The 23,821-nt window shown below is 42.4% G+C and overlaps 2 protein-coding genes and 1 non-coding gene across 6 annotated transcripts in view; 2 read left to right on the forward strand and 1 right to left on the reverse strand.

Annotated features, from left to right (window-relative positions):
* Kctd18 (potassium channel tetramerization domain containing 18) overlaps positions 1–23,821 on the reverse strand; it is a 64,630-nt gene that overhangs the window by 21,592 nt on the left and 19,217 nt on the right. The window contains exons 2-5 of one of the 4 annotated variants that reach the window (XM_063266949.1): positions 18,248–18,504; positions 16,204–16,238; positions 15,708–15,753; positions 13,117–13,143 (exon numbers count right to left, since the gene is read on the reverse strand). The exons of 1 other annotated variant lie outside the window; for it this stretch is intronic. The gene's annotated coding sequence lies outside the window, so the exon portion shown is untranslated. Of the gene's footprint in view, positions 1–13,116; positions 13,144–15,707; positions 15,754–16,203; positions 16,239–17,664; positions 17,760–18,247; positions 18,505–23,821 lie in introns of those variants that run through there. 2 more of the 4 variants (XM_063266948.1, XM_008767087.4) reach the window with 2 other exon arrangements.
* The window catches only part of Sgo2 (shugoshin 2), a 35,357-nt gene continuing 25,587 nt past the window's right edge, over positions 14,052–23,821 (forward strand). The window contains exon 1 of the mRNA XM_063267192.1: positions 14,052–14,144. Within this exon, the coding sequence (XP_063123262.1) occupies positions 14,067–14,144 (78 nt within the window). The 5' untranslated portion in view covers positions 14,052–14,066. The remainder of the gene's footprint in view (positions 14,145–23,821) is intronic.
* Positions 20,525–20,626, forward strand: LOC120094872 (U6 spliceosomal RNA). Its single transcript, XR_005489568.1, has one exon. It is a non-coding gene; the product is annotated as a U6 spliceosomal RNA (small nuclear RNA).

Here is a 23,821-nt window from a genome sequence, read left to right on the forward strand (position 1 = left end):
CCGGGAGCGGCAGGACCCCTGCGCCTGAGACACTGCCGGAACCTGAAGGAAACAGACCGGATAAACAGTTCTCTGCACCCAAATCCCGTGGGAGGGAGAGCTGAACCTTCAGAGAGGCGGACACGCCTGGGAAACCAGAAGAGACTGCACTCTGTGCACATCCAGGCGCCAGAGGAAAACACCAAACACCATCTGGAACCCTGGTGCACGGAGGCTCCCGGAAAGAGCGGCGCAGATCTTCCCGGTTGCTGCCACAGCGGAGAGGACTTAGGCAGTACCCCACGAGCAAACTTGAGCCTTGGAACTGCAGGTAGGACCAACTTTTCCCCTGCAAGAAACCTGCCTGGTGAACTCAGGACACACAGAGGCAAAATTCCTCTAAGGCCGGGCACTTCCTGTGTTTACCGGAAGTCCCACACCGGCAGATCCCGGACCGCAGCAGCTCTCTGCTCCCAAACCCCGTGGGAGAGAGACCTCACCGCCTGATCAGGAGGGCACTCCTGAGGCTGCAGAGCGGAGGAGACCACCAACACTGCCCACCCCTGCCCACATCCCTGGCCCAAGAGGCAACTGTATAAGGCCTCTGGGTTCCCATAGGGGAGGGCCCGGGAGCGGCAGGACCCCTGCGCCTGAGACACTGCCGGAACCTGAAGGAAACAGACTGGATAAACAGTTCTCTGCAACCAAATCCCGTGGGAGGGAGAGCTGAACCTTCAGACAGGCGGACACGCCTGGGAAACCAGAAGAGACTGCACTCTGTGCACATCCAGGCGCCAGAGGAAAACACCAAACGTCATCTGAAACCCTGGTGCACGGAGGCTCCCGGAAGGAGCGGCACAGATTTTCCCGGTTGCTGCCCAGCGGAGAGGACTTAGGCAGTACCCCACGAGCAAACTTGAGCCTTGGAACCACAGGTAGGACCAACTTTTCCCCTGCAAGAAACATGCCTGGTGAACTCAAGACACAGGCCCACAGGAACAGCTGAAGACCTGTAGAGAGGAAAAACTACACGCCCGAAAGCAGAACACTCTGTCCCCATAACTGGCTGAAAGAAAACAGGAAAACAGGTCTACAGCACTCCTGACACACAGGTTATAGGACAGTCTAGCCACTGTCAGAAATAGCAGAACAAAGTAACACTAGAGATAATCTGATGGCGAGAGGCAAGCGCAGGAACCCAAGCAACAGAAACCAAGACTACATGGCATCATCGGAGCCCAATTCTCCCACCAAAGCAAACACGGAATATCCAAACACACCAGAAAAGCAAGACCTAGTTTCAAAATCATATTTGATCATGATGCTGGAGGACTTCAAGAAAGACATAAAGAACTCCCTTAGAGAACAAGTAGAAGCCTACAGAGAGGAATCGCAAAAATCCCTGAAAGAATTCCAGGAAAACACAATCAAACAGTTGAAGGAATTAAAAATGGAAATAGAAGCAATCAAGAAAGAACACATGGAAACAACCCTGGACATAGAAAATCAAAAGAAAAGACAAGGAGCTGTAGATACAAGCTTCACCAACAGAATTCAAGAGATGGAAGAGAGAATCTCGGGAGCAGAAGATTCCATAGAAATCATTGACTCAACTGTCAAAGATAATGTAAAGCGGAAAAAGCTACTGGTCCAAAACATACAGGAAATCCAGGACTCAATGAGAAGATCAAACCTAAGGATAATAGGTATAGAAGAGAGTGAAGACTCCCAGCTCAAAGGACCAGTAAATATCTTCAACAAAATCATAGAAGAAAACTTCCCTAACCTAAAAAAAGAGATACCCATAGGCATACAAGAAGCCTACAGAACTCCAAATAGATTGGACCAGAAAAGAAACACCTCCCGTCACATAATTGTCAAAACACCAAACGCACAAAATAAAGAAAGAATATTAAAAGCAGTAAGGGAAAAAGGTCAAGTAACATATAAAGGCAGACCTATCAGAATCACACCAGACTTTTCGCCAGAAACTATGAAGGCCAGAAGATCCTGGACAGATGTCATACAGACCCTAAGAGAACACAAATGCCAGCCCAGGTTACTGTATCCTGCAAAACTCTCAATTAACATAGATGGAGAAACCAAGATATTCCATGACAAAACCAAATTTACACAATATCTTTCTACAAGTCCATCACTACAAAGGATAATAAAGGGTAAAGCCCAACATAAGGAGGCAAGCTATACCCTAGAAGCAAGAAACTAATCATCTTGGCAACAAAACAAAGAGAATGAAAGCACACAAACATAACCTCACTTCCAAATATGAATATAACGGGAAGCAATAATCACTATTCCTTAATATCTCTCAATATCAATGGCCTCAACTCCCCAATAAAAAGACATAGATTAACAAACTGGATACGCAACGAGGACCCTGCATTCTGCTGCCTACAGGAAACACACCTCAGAGACAAAGACAGACATTACCTCAGAGTGAAAGGCTGGAAAACAATTTTCCAAGCAAATGGTCAGAAGAAGCAAGCTGGAGTAGCCATTCTAATATCAAATAAAATCAATTTTCAACTAAAAGTCATCAAAAAAGATAAGGAAGGACACTTCATATTCATCAAAGGAAAAATCCACCAAGATGAACTCTCAATCCTAAATATCTATGCCCCAAATACAAGGGCACCTACATATGTAAAAGAAACCTTACTAAAGCTCAAAACACACATTGCACCTCACACAATAATAGTGGGAGATTTCAACACCCCACTCTCATCAATGGACAGATCATGGAAACAGAAATTAAACAGAGATGTCGACAGACTAAGAGAAGTCATGAGCCAAATGGACTTAACGGATATTTATAGAACATTCTATCCTAAAGCAAAAGGATATACCTTCTTCTCAGCTCCTCATGGTACTTTCTCCAAAATTGACCATATAATTGGTCAAAAAACGGGCCTCAACAGGTACAGAAAGATAGAAATAATCCCATGCGTGCTATCGGACCACCACGGCCTAAAACTGGTCTTCAATAACAATAAGGGAAGAATCCCCACATATACGTGGAAATTGAACAATGCTCTACTCAATGATAACCTGGTCAAGGAAGAAATAAAGAAAGAAATTAAAAACTTTTTAGAATTTAATGAAAATGAAGGTACAACATACCCAAACTTATGGGACACAATGAAAGCTGTGCTAAGAGGAAAACTCATAGCGCTGAGTGACTGCAGAAAGAAACAGGAAAGAGCATATGTCAGCAGCTTGACAGCACACCTAAAAGCTCTAGAACAAAAAGAAGCAAATACACCCAGGAGGAGTAGAAGGCAGGAAATAATCAAACTCAGAGCTGAAATCAACCAAGTAGAAACAAAAAGGACCATAGAAAGAATCAACAGAACCAAAAGTTGGTTCTTTGAGAAAATCAACAAGATAGATAAACCCTTAGCCAGACTAACGAGAGGACACAGAGAGTGCGTCCAAATTAACAAAATCAGAAATGAAAAGGGAGACATAACTACAGATTCAGAGGAAATTCAAAAAATCATCAGATCTTACTATAAAAACCTATATTCAACAAAACTTGAAAATCTTCAGGAAATGGACAATTTCCTAGACAGATACCAGGTATCGAAGTTAAATCAGGAACAGATAAACCAGTTAAACAACCCCATAACTCCTAAGGAAATAGAAGCAGTCATTAAAGGTCTCCCAACCAAAAAGAGCCCAGGTCCAGACGGGTTTAGTGCAGAATTCTATCAAACCTTCATAGAAGACCTTATACCAATATTATCCAAACTATTCCACAAAATCGAAACAGATGGAGCCCTACCGAATTCCTTCTATGAAGCCACAATTACTCTTATACCTAAACCACACAAAGACCCAACAAAGAAAGAGAACTTCAGACCAATTTCCCTTATGAATATCGACGCAAAAATACTCAATAAAATTCTGGCAAACCGAATTCAAGAGCACATCAAAACAATCATCCACCATGATCAAGTAGGCTTCATCCCAGGCATGCAGGGATGGTTTAATATAAGGAAAACCATCAACGTGATCCATCATATAAACAAACTGAAAGAACAGAACCACATGATCATTTCATTAGATGCTGAGAAAGCATTTGACAAAATTCAACACCCCTTCATGATAAAAGTCCTGGAAAGAATAGGTATTCAAGGCCCATACCTAAACATAGTAAAAGCCATATACAGCAAACCAGTTGCTAACATTAAACTAAATGGAGAGAAACTTGAAGCAATCCCACTAAAATCAGGGACTAGACAAGGCTGCCCACTCTCTCCCTACTTATTCAATATAGTTCTTGAAGTTCTAGCCAGAGCAATCAGACAACAAAAGGAGATCAAGGGGATACAGATCGGAAAAGAAGAGGTCAAAATATCACTATTTGCAGACGACATGATAGTATATTTAAGTGATCCCAAAAGTTCCACCAGAGAACTACTAAAGCTGATAAACAACTTCAGCAAAGTGGCTGGGTATAAAATTAACTCAAATAAATCAGTTGCCTTCCTCTATACAAAAGAGAAACAAGCCGAGAAAGAAATTAGGGAAACGACACCCTTCATAATAGACCCAAATAATATAAAGTACCTCGGTGTGACTTTAACCAAGCAAGTAAAAGATCTGTACGATAAGAACTTCAAGACACTGAGGAAAGAAATTGAAGAAGACCTCAGGAGATGGAAAGATCTCCCATGCTCATGGATTGGCAGGATTAATATAGTAAAAATGGCCATTTTACCAAAAGCAATCTACAGATTCAATGCAATCCCCATCAAAATACCAATCCAATTCTTCAAAGAGTTAGACAGAACAATTTGCAAATTCATCTGGAATAACAAAAAACCCAGGATAGCTAAAGCTATCCTCAACAATAAGAGGACTTCAGGGGGAATCACTATCCCTGAACTCAAGCAGTATTACAGAGCAATAGTGATAAAAACTGCATGGTATTGGTACAGAGACAGACAGATCAATGGAATAGAATTGAAGACCCAGAAATGAACCCCACACCTATGGTCACTTGATTTTTGACAAAGGAGCCAAAACCATCCAATGGAAAAAAGATAGCATTTTCAGCAAATGGTGCTGGTTCAACTGGAGGACAACATGCAGAAGAATGCAGATCGATCCATGCTTATCACCCTGTACAAAGCTTAAGTCCAAGTGGATCAAGGACCTCCACATCAAACCAGACACACTCAAACTAATAGAAGAAAAACTAGGGAAGCATCTGGAACACATGGGCAGTGGAAAAAATTTCCTGAACAAAACACCAATGGCTTATGCTCTAAGATCAAGAATCAACAAATGGGATCTCATAAAACTGCAAAGCTTCTGTAAGGCAAAGGACACTGTGGTTAGGACAAAACGACAACCAACAGATTGGGAAAAGATCTTTACCAATCCTATAACAGATAGAGGCCTTATATCCAAAATATACAAAGAACTCAAGAAGTTAGACCGCAGGGAAACAAATAACCCTATTAAAAAATGGGGTTCAGAGCTGAACAAAGAATTCACAGCTGAGGAATGCCGAATGGCTGAGAAACACCTAAAGAAATGTTCAACATCTTTAGTCATAAGGGAAATGCAAATCAAAACAACCCTGAGATTTCACCTCACACCAGTGAGAATGGCTAAGATCAAAAACTCAGGTAACAGCAGATGCTGGCGAGGATGTGGAGAAAGAGGAACACTCCTCCATTGTTGGTGGGATTGCAGACTGGTAAAACCATTCTGGAAATCAGTCTGGAGGTTCCTCAGAAAATTGGACATTGAACTGCCTGAGGATCCAGCCATACCTCTCTTGGGCATATACCCAAAAGATGCCTCAACATATAAAAGAGACACGTGCTCCACTATGTTCATCGCAGCCTTATTTATAATAGCCAGAAACTGGAAAGAACCCAGATGCCCTTCAACAGAGGAATGGATACAGAAAATGTGGTACATCTACACAATGGAATATTACTCAGCTATCAAAAACAACGAGTTTATGAAATTCGTAGGCAAATGGTTGGAACTGGAAAATATCATCCTGAGTGAGCTAACCCACTCACAGAAAGACATACATGGTATGCACTCATTGATAAGTGGCTATTAGCCCAAATGCTTGAATTACCCTAGATCCCTAGAACAAAGGAAACTCAAGACGGATGATCAAAATGTGACTGCTTCACTCCTTCTTTAAATGAGGAAAAAGAATACCCTTGGCAGGGAAGGGAGAGGCAAAGATTAAAACAGAGACAGAAGGAACACCCATTCAGAGCCTGCCCCACAGGTGGCCCATACATATACAGCCACCCAATTAGACAAGATGGATGAAGCAAAGAAGTGCAGACCGACAGGAGCCGGATGTAGATCGCTCCTGAGAGACACAGGCAGAATACAGCAAATACAGAGGCGAATGCCAGCAGCAAACCACTGAACTGAGAATAGGTCCCCCGTTGAAGGAATCAGAGAAAGAACTGGAAGAGCTTGAAGGTGCTCGAGACCCCAAAAGTACAACAATGTCAAGCAACCAGAGCTTCCAGGGACTAAGCCACTACCTAAAGACTATACATGGACTGACCCTGGACTCTGTCCCCATAGGTAGCAATGAATATCCTAGTAAGAGCACCAGTGGAAGGGGAAGCCCTGGGTCCTGCTAAGACTGAACCCCCAGTGAACTAGACTATGCGGGGAGGGTGGCAATGGGGGGAGGTTTGGGAGGGGAACACCCACAAGGAAGGGGAGGGGGGAGGGTGATGTCTGTCCGGAAACCGGGAAAGGGAATAACACTTGAAATGTATATAAGAAATACTCAAGATAATAAAAAAAAAAAGAATATGTATCAATTAGCTCCTAGGAGTCATTGATATCAATTATAGATAAGAATAAAGTTTGTTGGACTAATAAAAAAAAAAAGAACAACAAAGAAAGAAAATTATATATCAATTTCCTTTATGAACATAGATGCTAAAATTCTCAATAAAATATCTGTAAATAGAATCAAAAACGCATCAGAAAAGATATTCCACTACGATCAAGTAGGCTTCATCCCAGAGATGGAGGGATGTGTCAACACAGAAGTTGATCGACATTATCCACCATACAAACAAATTGAAAGACAAAAAGCACATGATCATCTCATTAGATGCAGACAAGGTCTTTGACAAAATCCAATAGCCGTTCATGATAAAAGTCCTGAGAAATTAGGGACACAAGGGGGCATACCTCAACATAATAAAGGCAGTTTACATAAGCCCATAGCCAACACCAACTTAAATGGAGAGAAACCTAAAGAAATGCCACCAAAATCAGGAGTAAGACAAGGTTGTCCACTCTCCACATGCCTATTCAATATAGTACTTGATGTCTTAACTAGATCAATAAGATAACTGAAGGAAATCAAGGAGATACAAATTGGAAAGGAACGAGTCAAAGTATCTTTATTTGCAGCTAGAATACATAAGTGGCTGGGCTGGGCATAAGAGCACTGACTGCTCTTCCAGAGGTCCTGAGTTCAATTCCCAGCATTCATATGGTGACTCACAACCATCTGTAATGGGATCCAATGTCCCCTTATGGTGTGTCTGAAAACAGCTACAGTATACTCATAAATAAACTAAAATAAATCATTTAAAAAAAACAAATAACTGGCCCCAAAATATTCCACCAGGGCATGGGCAAAGCAGAGATGCCCTCCCTCACCACCTGCGGTAGGTGGGAGAACTGGTCCTAGAATCATGAGAGTGGGAGAGCTATCCCTGCTCCTCACCAGCCTCAGCACTCAGCACTCAGAGTGAGTCCCACACCTCATCTGAGCAGCACAATAGAGCTGACCCTGGTGTCCTGGGTGTGGGGAAGCTGGCCCCAAGGGTATGAGAGGAGATCTGGCCCCGCTCCTAGCCAGATGTGGCATTGAATGAGCTAGCTGGGGAAGTGCTGGAAAGCTTGCCTTAGTGGTATGGGTGCAGAAGAATTAGCTGGCTTGCCAACTCAGTAACTAATCAGACCCAGATCCATGGTTTTGAGTTGACCCACTTCAATATCTATCCCATCTATGAACTGCTGGAGTACATGAAGGGGCTGTTGCTGCAGCCCCAAGACTATAGGATCTCCGTGACACAAGGCAGCAACAGGATTTCTGAGAGGAGTCTTGATAAGGATCCAGTACTGATGGTGTAGCAGAAGCCAAACGTCTCAAAATGATCAATGACTCATTGCAATGAACATTTGCAGTAAGAAGTGTGGACAGAAGGACACAGTGTGGAACACACTACAGCTTCCATGAAGAGATTGTTTAGTTTTGATCATTTTTCTTATTTTTGTTTTTTATTTTATGTTGGGAGGGGACATGGCAAGGGCAGATACTAAGGACAGGGTGGGACTGGGGTGCATAATGTGAAACTTGCAAAATTCCAGTAAAAAATTAAAAAATAAAACTCCACCAAGAAACTGCTACAGCAGATGAACAGATTCAGCAAAGTATCTGGATACAACATTAGCTCACAAAACCCAGTTGCCTTCTTGTACACAAATGGCAAACGGACCGAGAAGTAAATCAGGAAAACAACATCTTTCATGGAGCCCTCAAGTAATATATCTTGGGGTAAGTCTAGCCAGACAAGTAAAAGACTTGTAACATTAAAACCTTCCAGTAATTGAAGAAGATATCAAAACATAGAAAGACACCCCCATGCTCATGGATCAGTAGGATTAACAGAATTAAAATAGCCATCCTACCAAAAGCAATCTACAGATTCAATGCAATCCCATCAATGTTCAAACAAAACTCTTTACAGATGTTGAAAGGACAATTTTCAGCTTCATACACACACACACACACACACACACACACACACACACACACACAAACACACACATACACAATCCTGAAAAATCAAAGAACTGCTGAAGATCTCACCTTCCCTGATTTTAAATTGTAGTTACACATGTACAGAGGGGCTAGGTCAGTCCCAAGCAAGCTTCCTAGTTGACAGTTCTGTTTCTGTGCCCAGCTTAGTTGATCTGAAGATGTTTCTATGGGGTCCTTGACCTCTTTGGTTCCTACAATTCTTCTTCCCCTCTTCCAGAGGACACCCCAAGCTCTGCCTAATGTTTGACGTGGCTCTCTGCATCTGTTTCCATCAGTTGCTAGGTAGAACTCTCTGATGGATATGCTAGGCTTCTGTCTGCAAGCATAGTGGGAGATCATTAACAGTGTCACCATAGGCTCCACATGGCATGGGTCTCAAGCTGGACCTGTCATTGCCTGGCCACTCCCTCAATCTCTGCTCCATCTTTACCTGCTTACATCTCATAAGCAGGACAAATTGTAGGTTTAAGTTTTGTGGCTGAATTGCTGTCACAATCCCTCCATGGTTAGAGGAGATGGCCTGTTTAGGCTCCATATTCCCATTGCCAGGGGTCTTAGCTAGAACCACCTTCAGAGATTCCTGGGAGTTTCTATTGTCCTAGGCTTCTAGCTCATCCCAGACATGCCCCCAACCCTATTCCAGTTGTCCCTCCTGGTAGTCCCTCCCTCTGTCCTCCCCTGAGAAGATTCTTTCCCCAATTTTTTTAAATAAAGAAGCCAGAGAAGTATACATGGAGAAAAAGATAGCATCTTCAACAAATGGTCAAACCAAATGGCCATGTAGAAGATGGCATGTAGACAAATCCAAATAGATCCACACTTATCATCTTGCCCAAACATCAACGCCAAATGGATCAAAGACCTCAACATAAATCCAAATACACTAAGCCTGAGAGAAGAGAAAGTGGGGAACAGTCTTGAGAATATTGACACAGGAGACAGCTTCCTGATCATAACACCATTAGTGTGGGCACTAAGACCAAGCATTAATAAATTGGACCTCATGAAACTGAAATGCTTCTGCAAAGGATACTGTCATTCAAACAAAACAACCAAGAATGGAAAACATTTTTTACCAACCACATATCCAATAGAGGCCAAAATCTAAAACATATACTCAACTTAAAAAAAAACAAACAAACTAGATTTAAGAAAAAAAGTCAATTTAAAATGGAGTACAGATCTAGTCAAAAATTCTCAATAGAGAAAACTTCAATGGCTGAGAAATACTAAAGAAATATTCAACATCCTCAGCCACCAGGGCAATGCAAATCAAAATTACTCTGAGAGTTCATCTTTTTTTTTTTAAGAGAGAGAGAGAGAGAGATTTTTTTAAAGATATATTTATTTATTATATGTAAGTACACTGTAGCTGTCTTCAGACACACCAGAAGAGGGCATCGGATCTCTTTACAGATGGTTGTGAGCCACCATGTGGTTGCTGGGAATTGAACTCATAACCTCTGGAAGAGCAGTCGGATGCTCTTAACCACTGAGCCATCTCTCCAGCCCCCCTGAGAGTTTATCTTATACCTGTCCAAATGGCTAAGATCAATAAAACAGGTGGCAGCTCATGCTGGTAAAGCTGCGGAGTAAGGAGAGAGCTCATCCATTGTTGGTAGGAGTCCAAACTTGTAGAGTCATTATGGAAATCAGTATGACAGTTCCTCAGGAAGATGGGAATCAATCTACCGTAAGATCCAGATATACTGCTCTTGGGCATATACCCAAAGGATACTTCAAACACCCACATTACTCGACCATGTTCGTTGCTGCTCTATTCATGATAGCCAGAAATTGGAAACAACCTAGATGTACCTCAACAGAAGAATGGATAAAGACATTGTGGTCCATTTACACAATGGAGTAGTACTCAGCTGTTAAAACATAATGACATCATGAAGTTTGCAGGCAGATGAATGGAACCAGAAAATAAAATCATCCTGAGTCAGGTATTCCAGACCTACAAAGACAAATATGGTATGTATTCACTTACGTGTGGATATTAGCTCTTAGGTTGATAATAATCAAGAACCACAGAATTCATAGAACCATAGAGGGTAGGTAGAAAATAAGGGACGAGGGGGAAGGCAGAATTCATTTGGCAAGGCAAATAGAGTAGATAATTATAAATGGATGGGTGGCTGGGGCAGGAAGATCAAGTGGGGAAGCAGGGGGAGTAAAGGGGAAGTAGGTTGAGGGAGGAAATATGGGGAGAGATTGTTAAAATTAAGTGACAGTTGATGGGTAATATCAATACCTAACACAGTAGAAGCTTCCTAAAATGCATGCATAAATGAAGGTGATCTAAATGAAATTCCCAAATAATGGGGGAGACAGAATCCCAACTGGCCATCTCTTATCACCAAATGAATGAAGCTTGCAGTACTTGTCACGCGCCCAACGTCCCGCCAGCAGGAAACGCACGCGCGGACACACGAATCCTTCTGCAGCAAAAAGTTTTTATTGTATCTTAAAGAGAGGACCCGGGGCGCCAGCATGGCGCAGCTTATATACACCCTAGCGTGGTGCATCCACACCTGATTGGTTGCTTACCCATGATCTCATAGGCAGGCCCCGGAGTGGGCAAAGACCTGGCACGAAGACACTCTTGCACATGCGCACACAGTTAACTTCCTGAAAGGAAGTCGGGCTGGCGCGGCGGAGGCCAGCGCCATCTTGTAATGGCAAAAGCTATCCCGGCCTTCCACGTGGGGCGCAGTGGAAGCCAGCGCCATCTTGTGGTGGCGAATGTTATTGCGGCTCTCCATAAGTACTGGAATTGGGTTACATCTAATTGAATTGTTGGCCAAAGGAGTCCCATAGGACTCTCCAAACAACCCAGGCTGTTGCCAAGACAATAGGTTGCTGTCACACGCTCACAGAAAGGCCCCTTTGTTGAAGATAATACCTATAAAATTCACTGAACATAAAGAAATCCATCTGGTATTTACATAAAGCCTTCATCCCTATGCTGTAGCGTCTTTGGTACATGACAGTTCTCTGCACACTACCAAAAGAGAAAACATAAGCACCAAGCCAGCCATGAATCCTTCATTCTACAATGGTGTCCTGCCTGTAAGCTATGCTAGAGCAATGGTGGCACAAAGGTTGTGGGAACAACCAATCAATACTGATTTGACTTAAGCCAACTCCATAAGATCGACCTTATAACTTCACACTGCTTAGATAACTAAGAACCAGAGACTAGATAGCCCAGGGACCTAAAAACCAAACACTGCTGGTGTAAAAAAAAAAAGAATGATAAAATTACTTTCAGTGATATTCCTCTATAGGCAGTGATTGTCAACCTGTAGTCACAACCACTTGGGGGGCACATATCAGATATCTTTCATATCAGATATTTACATTACAATTCATAACAGTAGCAAAATGAAGTAACAAAATAATTTTATGGTGGGGGGGGGTCACCAAACATGAGGAAGTTATTACAGGGTCACAGCATTGAGAACGTAGAAAACCACTGTGCTATACTCAGAGATGAGCCTTGCTCAGCCATCATTCCCCTTTCCTCATGCAACAGATGAGAATAAATGCCCACAGTCAGATGTCATGAAAGAGTGGAAGACCTTGGAACACTCGTCCCTGAATGTGATGTCTCATTAAATCCCTCCCCTCAGAGCTCAGGGAGCCCTGTGGAAGATAAGGTGAACAGAGTGTAATAAAGGACACGGAGGACACGAAGACAAAAGGCCTCCTAACCAATGTGATCAAAGCTCATCTAAACTCACAGAGACTGAAGCAGCATGCACAGGGCCTGCACGGGGCTGCACCAGGTCCTCTGCATGTATACCATGGATTCAGTTTAGAGTATTGATGGGATTCCTTAGTATACAAATGAGTGGCTCTCTGATTCTTATGCCTTCTCTTGGACTCTTTTTCTTCTGTTTGATTGTATTGTCCAACTCCAATGTGACAGTTTTTTTTTAAAAAATCTTACATTTTATTTTGGTATAGTTAATTATTATCTCTTAGAAGACTATTCTTTTCTTTAGAGACAGAAAGAGTGAATCTGGATAGGGAGAGGTATGGGGAGGAACTAGGAGGAGTTGAGAAAGAGGAAACCATAATCAGGATAAATTACAGGAGAAAATAATCTATTTTCAATAAAAGGGGAAATTTAAAAAGGGAAACAATAACAGCTATCATAGAGGATCACTGTGAGAGTTTAAAAAACATTTACCAGGCTTGGTATATGTGTCCAACACGGTAAGCACTTGACAGCCATTATCTGTGTTGTCATTACTTACCATAAAGCAGGCACAGCAGGCCATTTTCTATTAGAGAAATAAAAATAATTACTGTAGTAAAGTGTCATAAAACATTGAAATAACGTCTTGTGGGGATGGCCAGATCAAAATTCCTTTCCAAGCTTCAGTAATTTCCTCTCATCAAAAAGACCAAAATAAGTGAACAGATTTTTCAAGACTCCTTTGCAGCTAGGATTCATACGATTCCAGCTTGTCTTTTGCACATATACAACTCATGCTAGCAACAGGAACTGTAACACAAAGTCACGCCGACGTTTCTCACAGGCAGCACTGGTGGTCTGAAAGGTAGTCTATAGTACCAATGTTGTCTGTGTAAGCTCACTATCATCCCCACAGGGTTTGGGAGTAGTGTGATGGTTAATACAGATTGTCAGCTTGACACAATCCAGAATCATCAAGGAGACAAACCTCTGGGAATGTCTATAAGAGAGTTTCTAGAGTAGGTTAATTGAGGTAGACAGACTTGCCCTAAAAGTAATGGCTCTACGATGTGTGTCCTGGACTGAATACTAAGAAGAAAGTGAGCTGAGCACAGCATTCATTGCTCTCTGCTTCCTGATTATAGCTACAATGTGACCAGATGCTTCAAGCTGCTGTTACCATAATCTCTATGGCATGTGAGCCAAAACAAGCCATTTCTTCCTTACAGTGGTTCTTGTCAGTTAGCCCCTCACAACCGTGAGTAATGTAACTAACACAGAAATGCATACTGAGAATTATGGCTGTTTCTGTGATAAACCTAACTCTGGTTCGTGGTCCTTTAGAGGAGCTTAGAACTTTGGACTAGAAAATCCCTACAATACTGAGAGAAAAGTTTAATGCATCATTCTGGTGGAGGAGAATACCAAGAGAAATATGGACAGTCTAGTTCATGTTTTCCATGCAATGGGGCCCCAAGGAACCCTGCATGAAGCAAGAATACCAAGGCCATGGGACACACACTAAAGAAAGAAGGCACAAAATGGAGCCAGACCAAAGAAAGGCTGTGGATGTTGCAGGTAGGTGAGGTAAAGAAGCTGGGTGTCTATGCTCCTTGGTCCGCAGAGACCTCCATCAGAACCTATGGATGCCTAATGTATAACCACAAGCTTTGGTGCTGTCTTCCCATCTTCTTTTGCTCTATCTCCATTCCTCCCTCTGGAATGAGAATGTTTACTCTGTGCCATTATATGTGGGAGTATATAACTTGTTTATTGATGTTATGCACTAATAGATTGCCCAAGTCTTAGAAACCACTCTAAACTTACACTTTTGAATAGTGATGTACAGTAATGAAACTATTAAATACTGTGGGACCTTGAAGTTAAAGTTGGATGCATTTTGAATTGTGAATTGGTGTCTTAGTTAGGTTTCCCCACCCTCTGGGGCTGGAACATGGTCCCCTCATTCAATTACATCTTCACCAGCTTTCTGCTTTCAATGGTCTCCTTCCCTGCTAAGTCTGGCTGTCCTGAAACTCATTATGAGGACCAGGCTGGTCTTAAACTCTGAAATCCTCCTGCCTTTGTCTCCAGAGAGCTGTAACTAAATGCATGCGTCACTACACCTGGCCCTTAGATTTTGTTTAATTCCTTTTCACGAGTTGAAAGCTTAGCTGGGTGAGGTCCTGCCCTGAGGTCTCTACTCCCTTTACTCCATATAATATCAGACTTTCCTATAGTCTGATTATCTCATTGTATACAGGATTTAGCTCCATTCCACTTTCTGGTGCCCACTTCTCCTCAATCTGTACCTTCAATCTCAGCTTGCTTCTTTTCATTATAGATCTGCATATAGACTAATAACCATATGACAGAATGAATACTTGACTGCTTTGAGATTTCCTCTGCCAATGAAATTGGTTCAAAAATTCTTCAATTTGGCCTCAGGCAGACTTTTCGGACAAGGGCAAAAAGCAGATATATACTTTGCTAAAATATCATCACAAGGACAGTCTCTATTAACAGACATATATTAATATGCTTTTCCCCTGAAAACTCTTAAGCCAGGCCCCCACAGTTCAAATCAACCCCAGCATCTCTGTCTTCCAAGTTCCTACTATGATGGCCCATTAAGTCCCACTTAAAGTGTTTAACTGCTTTTCTAATCCAGAATTCCTAAGTCTACAGTCCTCCTAACAAAAGCATGATCAGGCCTATCTGAGCAATACCAAGTTCTGTCTTAGTTAGGGTTTCTACTGCTGTGAAGAGATACCATGACCATGACAACTCTTATAAAACTCGGTTTCAGAGGTTTAGTCCATTATGGTAATGGTGAGAAGCCTGGTGGCACACAGGCAGAAACAATGTTGGAGAAGGAGCTGAGAGTTCTACCTCTTGATCCATGGGCAACAGAAGGAGACTGTGAGCCTCACTAGACCTGGTTTAAGCATAGATGAGACCTCAGTGTTCACCTCCACCAAAAAGGCCACAGATCCAAAAGTGATACTTCTACGGACCCTTCCTACTCACGAATGGCCCTGAGGCTATGGAAAGCTATGACTTAAAAGCGATGCATTTGGGTGTCACCTTGACAAGGATTAACATGGGATGGTTAATATTGACAATTTGAAATGATGTAGAATCACTTACGAGCCAATCTGTGGCTGCATCTGTGAGAGAGTTCGTAGACTGATGTCTGAAGCAAGAAGGTAGACAAATGTAGTTAGTCCAACAGAAGTTATGTTTTACTCTCCTAAGAACATCTCATAAGGTTCACTCTAAACCCCTAACCATGGTCCTAAGGCTGCTCTCCTGTGCATTGTATCTTAGGTGAAGGTCATGTCCAGTCTCCAATAGAAGTCTCTGATTCAAGGGTCAGGATCCTGTGGGATACTCCCCAGCTGCAGGGCAGATCAAGGTGGTGTCTTTCCAGTTGTGCAGAGCACAGCATTGGTCTCTGCTTATAGACTGTCCAATTTGCATCGTGGGGTTCTGGGTAGGGCTGTGCCTGGTTATCTTGAGTGATGTCACTGAGTTTTATCAGGTGCGGCCTCGGGTGGAGTGGGGATCCTAAGCGACTTTGACATGTCTAACAGGCATTTTTTATTATGCTACAACTGAGTTAAGTGAAGCAGGAAAAACTCACCTAAATGTGGATGGCACCATTCATGGGTTGGAATCCTAGATGGAATAAAGAGAAAAAAAACTGAAGTGAGCTGAGTTTACGTCTCTGGGCTTTCTGGGTGTGGATGCAATGAGATCACTTGCCTTAAACCTCTTCCATCACCATTTCTCCACTGCTACCAACTGTAGCCCCAAACTGTGAGCCCCCACTCTTAAGCTGCTCCTGCAGTATTTACCACAGCAATGGGGGAAAGTTAAGAATGCAGGCAGCCTGGTAGCCTGATTTCTCAAGCCTCGCCCCTTCGCCAAGGCACCCTGTCTGTTCTCTCCACAAATGGTTTACACACACAGTGTTCTCTGGCTTCTGTCAGCTAAAGGTATTTCTAATGGTGCACTTCATCCTCCCAGACTCGGACAAATAAGAGCAGGGGGCTAAATGAAATACGAACACTGCTTCTACTTTGTTCTATTGGTTTATTGATTCGCAGGCTCCTTTGCTTGGATCCTGCTAGGAGACCATCTTTCTTGGCTGACTCTTTATTTTAGTAATGCTGGTTTGTTACAGAGGATTTCTCTAGATGTAGGAAAATTTCTCTTCTTTTGTTACCTCCAGCTTCTTTGGGTGTGTGGATATGTGTCTCAAGACAATCAAAATTTAATTGCCTGGAATCCAGCCTTAGGTGCAGAAAAACCAGACAATTAATTAGTGAGGGAATAAAGGAAAATAGGGAGAAGACCAAAACCAGTGTCTATTTCAGGAGACCATCACAATGAAACTGTGAACTTCATTAATTTAATTAACAATAATTGTGCCTCAGATGAAAACATCATGGGCTTCAATGCTGTCATTCCACAAAGCTACATGCAACCCATTTAGTTTTAAAGGTGAGGCATTCACAATGGACAGCGGAAGGCTGAGCTGTAACTAACCACATCTTCAGACCCTTAATCCAGGACTCCTGCACCCACCTGCTGTTCCAAGCCTCACTGAGAACAAGTTCAATTCAGCCCAATCCGTCACAATTTTCGGTTTATAGAGGAAGGAGATCTGATCGGAATGTACATTTTCAAAAGCTTTTTAAAAACAATTTTCAAAGTTCTTCTACTCTTTCAGTTTCTCTAAAACAAAAAAACAAACCCAAACCCAGCAACTTTATAAAGAAGAGGGACTTGCATCACTGCCTTGTTGTGAACATCTGTGACACCCTCACTCTATCCCCTGTTCTTTTAAATTTTGAAGTTGTAGTTACAAAATTAAAAGTCTGCCCCTAAATGCATTGGTTACTTATCTCATGGCTGTGACACAAGACCAGACAAAAGCAACTAAGACTAGAGGTTTATTTGGGTTCAGGAGATACAGTCCGGATGGCTAAACGCTAGCTAGCTCCGTTTCAAACTGGGTTTCAGATTTAAAAAGAAAAACTAGGAGGTGTTTGTTTTGGTTTGGTTTTGGTTCCGGTTTCCAGAAGGACCTTATTCTTACCTTAAGGACTGTTAGCCACAGGATGGTCTAGATTATTACCCCAAAGTCAGCCCCATTAGCAGTTGAGTCTTGACTTCAATCTGAAGAGAAAACTGACCTCAGAGTCACCTGACTCATTTCCCAAAATTGTTTCCCCTTTCCCTTATTGTGCAATTGTTATCCTAAAATATCTACCAGATACTCTTTCTGCCTTGGGAATCTCGCTTAACCTCTGCTTGCTCACAAACAAAAAAAAATTGCCTCAGGTAGCAGAAAATCCCCAGAGCTGAGCCAGCTACGGTTTACCCCTTTAAAAACCCCAGCCCATCTTCTCCTCTTGCATCAGCCCTCAGATTGGCAAAAGACGCTGTTGTTGCAACATTGGCATAAACACACTAAACTTGTTTTTTAATCTCTTAAACTGACGTTTTGCCCAGTGGGGTTTTTCTCTGGGAGTCTCCACCTCTCCAACACAGTATTGTTGTTTGATAAAACTTTTCCTGGGGAAGACACGGCAATCAGGGAAGACCACCAAAGTTCTACTTGATGAACCAATTCGTTTTATGGGGATTACTTAGAGGAATATGGGTGAGGGGTTACTTACAGGAGCAGATATGACTCTCAATACAGCTGCATCACTCAGCATGGGTGACAGCTCATGACACTGGGAACCCAGAGGACATTCACTGTACAGCCTGCAGGCAGATCAACAGACTGAAGAGTGTCCTTTCTAAGTGACTCTTGTCTTAAATCTCTTCCAGGTCTGGTCTGTTAGCCTGAAGCTTTTCTCCTGTGAGAGTCATTGCATTTCTGCTTCACTTTCCAGTCACTTCATCTTCATGGCGCTCAACTTCCTTCTGTCTGTAAGAGAGGTTCTGTTTGTTTGTTTGTTTGTTTGTTTGTTTGTTTGTTTTGTTTTGTTTCTCTGCCAGGGAGGGGCCTAGTGAATCTGGTCAGCAGTCAGGGACTTCCTGAGGCTGTTTTGAGTTGTTTACCTTCCTGTTTAAAGAGCTTCCTACAGGAGGGAATGTTTCAATCTCAGAAGAAACTGGTTACACAAGTCTGTTATGTCAAGGAAAGCTTGGTAGTGTATCACTTAAGTGATCGCATTGCTGCTGAAATCCGAAAATAGAAAAGCTGCCACTCCAGCTACCTTGCTCTTTTTCTCCTGTTTATTCAGTCTAGGACTCCAGGCTAGGGTATGGGTGCTAACTACATCCAGAATGACTGTTCCCACCACAACTAAATCTTTCTGGAAACACTGTCACATATAAGTCCAGAGGTGTGTCTCCTAGGTGATTCTAAACCCAGTAAAGTTGATAATCAAAAGTAACCATCAGGAGAAGTGTTATGGGTCTGTAATCACTCAAAGAAAGATTCACCAAGGTCATACATTTTAATAAGAAGAGGCTTTTTTTTTTAGATACTGGTGTTTAATTTGGGGGCCAGAAGTGCTTCCAAGATGCATCACCTAGGCCTATCAGCCCAGGGCATATTATAAGCAACCCCACAAGATTACATGTATTTGCCTATCTGGGTTTTATTTTAATTGTGATGTTATGTTGATGGCTAATTTTATGTTTAAAAGTTTAAATTTTTGTGCTTAGGAGAACTATAAAGCAACATTAGACATCCAAATGTCAAGGGCTCTTAAGGGCTAATTTTTGTAATTTCCTGGTCTTGTGTGACTTTAACAAAATCATTGTGTCTGCTTGTGTAAACAAAAGCTTGCTTTGCAGGAGATGATCTGCTTGCGTTAGACCAGTGGTTCTCAACCTTCCTAATGTCTGTGGCTCTTTAATACAGTTCCTCATGTTCTGGTGACCCCCCTACCATAAAATTATCTTCATTGCTACTTTGATAACTGTAATTTTGCTACTATTATGAATAGTAATGGAAATATCTGATATGCAGGATATCTGATATGAGATCCCTGTGAAAGGATTATTTGACCTTCAAAGGGGTTATGACCAACCGGTTAAGAACCATTGCACTAGACAGACTGTAACTTTGTGGGATTTGTCTTTATAAACCCATGATTGAGTGTTGGGAACAAACAAAAGAAACTTGTTTTAAGTACTACCATTTTGTTTACAGACTTCATTTAATCCTTGGGAGAAACTAAGGTCAAGGTCCCAGACCCTAGGGGAACTGGAGATTTCCCAATAGCTGAATAGCTTCTGTTGTAAGAAAATTGTTGTCTGAGTCCAGCTACCTCTAGGACAACTTGTAAGGAGACAATTGTCTGAGTCCAGCCATCTCAAGAACAATTTCTCCATCTTACTGGCAGAGTCAAACTAAGTTCATGTTCCCAGGCCCAAGAACCAACTCCTATCCTGATTAATGGAAACTCCCTTGCTCAACCCTTTATGTCAAAATATGATTGGACAATGTTGAGCCCACTCTGCTCCTCTCACTTTATGGTTTTATCCTTTAAATATGCTGCGCTGTGCCCTTTCAGTATTGCAGTTCAGTTCCTGAGTCTGTTCTGTGGCCCTGATCAATCAGTAACAGCTTGATTACTATAAACTTTTATCATCTACATTGCCCTGGTCAGTCAACGTGTGGGGAAAGAGGGAGGTAGATTGACAGGGTAGGTCCTGTTCAAGCTGGGGGCTTACATATTTGAGCCATATTTGCTTTTTGATTTCTCAAGCATAGAAAGTTTAAACTTTAAATAGAATGTTAACCATCACAGAAGAAAGTGATATCCAAACAAAGGAATCTGTTGATCAGAACCATCTTCAAAATGTTTGGGATATTGTAATCAACCTCCATTTAATAAAAGAGGAAACAGAAGAGAGATAAAATGCCTTGGTCAAAATTAAGTGAACAGTAAATGGTAGAGCTAGGGCCAGTTTCATTTAAGAAACATGCAGCGGTGCTCACCTCGGCAGCACATGCACTAAACCTGGAAGGATACAAAGATTAACATGGCCCCTACCTACAGATGACACGGAATTTGTGACCAGTCCACATTTTCATAGGAGTTCTTATGTGTGGTAGCTCATGCCTGTGAGCCCAGGACATGGGAGACTAAAGTGAGAAAATTGCTACAAATTGAGACCCCCTGGAGCTACATAGTGAGTCTAGGCTGGCCTTGACTAAAGAGTGGGCATCTAAAACCTGTATTAGTCATGATACTCCAAACTTTCAATATTTAAGAGAGGATAAACTGTTTTCATTGAAATGAAAGTGTGCTGCTGAATCAAGTATGAGCCCTCAGACAAGTATATGGACACCGAAAGGAGATGGACCTGCATAGGAGGAGGGCTCATTTCTGGTTTTGAAAATGAATGTAGGCTCTATATTTAGTGTGAGACCCACATTGAGGTCATGTATTTTTGGTTTGGAATCCAGATGTGGCTCTCAATAGCTCTGTAACCTTGGTCAATTTGCAGTTACATGGAGTATGAAATAAATCTATAACATATACTGAATAATTAATGAATTAGTTAAGGTAAACTAGATGCTGGTTAGTTAACTACTAAACATTAGGGTATTTAACCAGAAGTAGTATAACTTGTGGGTCATATGAACTTCTGTTTTCAGTTTGGAACAGTTTGCATTTCTATGAGCAATGCATAAGGATTTTTTATTCTCATCATTTTTTTATTTTAATGATAGCCATTCTGACTGGGGTAATGCGGGACCGTGAATGGCAGCCTCGTTCCCGGTTGAGCTAAGGCTAGAAGCCCTGGGGACCCTGAAGGGGCAGTAGGCACTTCACCTGATTCCTGGGTACCAGGGCCCTGTCACTAGCTGCAGCCCCCCCACATATTTGTGACCATCAGTCACGTAAGGGCAACGCCCCAATCCCCTCCACATGTAGAGGACATGACCTGTGGTCACTTAGGCTCAAGACAGATCTCCATTTTAATGAGGTACCTAGAGGCCTGGAGGGCTTAGCCAATAAGTTTTCCTTCCCAGAAACTCCTCCCTGCAAAAGGTATTTAGCCTCAAGCCCAATCTGGGAAGTGGGATATGGTTTTAATCATTCACTTTCCGCCTTGACAATAAATGCCTTAAAACCATGGACTGCCTCTTTTCTTCTGAATCCGCCATGGGGAGCCATGGAGAAGACCTCACCTATGAAGCCCCATCTAATCTCCCGTAGAAGACCTCTCTGAGTTCCCAGCCATGATCACCACCAAGCCCAAGCAGGACCAGCCAGAGCTCCCCTTCTTCACCGCCCCCACCTTCACCCAGCCACTGGCTAAATCCAGCCCAAGGTCCCCACTCCATTCTCAGCTCTTCTGTGGCTTCTAGCGGCGCCTGGATACCTGAGAGCCTGAGAACCAGACAGCCAGACACATGGCAAGCCCAGGGACCCCAGAGCCATCTCCAGCTGTCCATTGCCTCAGATTGTGCTTCCCCACCCCTGGAGCGGTGTCCTGAGCAGCTTCCCAAAGCCTGACACCCGCTGGGTACAGTCAAAGTCCTGCATCCTGCATCCCACCCGCCGTGGCTGTGCCCTGTGGCAGAGCAGATGCAGGCCCACAGCACAAGAGGTGATCTTAATGCAACTTTAATTTATTTCCCCTCATGACTAAGGATGTTGCCCTGTTTTCACACTGCGCAAACCACTCAAACATCAACCTCAGTCAAACAGGGATGGGTAAGACTTGGGAGATGACTGTGACGTTGAGTCAAGGTCCTATAGGTCTTTTTAAGCCTGGGATCTACAAACATCTGCCAAGTTATTCTGCCAATCAGGATTTAGGGATAGGGGGTTTCCTTAGTAACATGTCTTTGTTGTACACCATTAGTTGGGGTATTCAGCTGTGGCAGGGGACTTGCTTTGTCTAACACTCACGTCTTAACTTGTCAACCAGAATAGGACTTGTCTAACATTCAAGTCATTTAGGATGTCAGTTCCCAGGGAGGTCTTGGAAACTTAAACTTCCCTAGACTTCTATTCAAATAGTTCTACTCAAATACTTATTCTAAATAGTTTCACATATTGGTACAGGTGTCTCTCTTATGCTGAGATCCATCCCAGGAGCAGCTTATAAAAGCAAACACCATAAAAGCGTATACACGGGTGCAGGAAGTGCTGCAGGGCAGTTAGTTGGATCCAAGCTTATCGTGGCTACCTATACAAAATAGTCCTGACTTCGATTGTGATTGGTTTCCAAGAGCATAGGATATAGCAGAACATGCAACCAACTTGGGCACGAGAAAGTTTCCTAGTAACAGCAGAACAACATAAGAGAAAATTTCCTTCGAATATTAATAACAGCACAAAATGGCAGACTAGCCAGGTAACAGTTACCTAGGCCTTAATACTTTACCTAGGTCTTAATAGAGGGTATATGCTCATACCTGCTTGTGGAGTTGATTCTCTCTTTCCTCCATCTGGGGCCCAGGAATTGAACTTGGGAATCAAGCCTGGAAGTAAACATCTTTACCCACTGAACCACCTAACTGACATAATATTTTGAGAACTATCCATCCATTTTGCTAGTTATGGATGGTCCCTTTGACTTTTATTGATGTTTCTTGTTCTAATTTTTCATATCTCCTAGGTATTAACCTTTTGTCGGAGATGTAGTCAGCAGAGACTTCCGTCCATGCTGATGGCTATCCCTTCACCCCTCTGCTGTGCAGAAGTCTTTTTAATGTCATGCAATTCCATGAGTCCATCCTAGTGTTCTTCCCAAGCCACTGGAATCCTTTTTAAAAGTCTACGCCCATATACTGAAATGTTTCCCCCGTGTTTCACTAAAATGAATCCAATTAGACATAAGCATATTAATTAAAAAAGGAGTCCGGCACAGAAAAGCAAATGTCCTTTTTTTTCTCATGTGTAGGTACTAGAGTTCTTTGTGGATACATAAAATCATTTACACACACATACATGACAAGAAAGCACATGGAAGACTAGGGGGAAGTCACACATGGGAGAGGGAAAGGAGAAGGGAAAGCTAAAGCTAATGGGTAGGACTCGAGTCCAGCCAAAATGCATGATATGCCCAGCTATGAAGCTTGGCGCCACACGCAAGGAATAGACACCAACTTTTAAAATTTTAAAGAATTATTTATGTAAAGCTATAAAGTTTCCTTCTTTATATCTAGGTTTTCTTTGTCCACTGTTATCCCCAAATTTGGTCAAGTGGTTTTCATGGTTTTAGAATTTTTCTTTGCATTTATCTTGTAAATTTATTTTTATAGATGT

The sequence above is a fragment of the Rattus norvegicus genome, chromosome 9 (assembly GCF_036323735.1).
Source record: "Rattus norvegicus strain BN/NHsdMcwi chromosome 9, GRCr8, whole genome shotgun sequence".
Classification (NCBI taxonomy): Eukaryota; Metazoa; Chordata; class Mammalia; order Rodentia; family Muridae; genus Rattus; species Rattus norvegicus.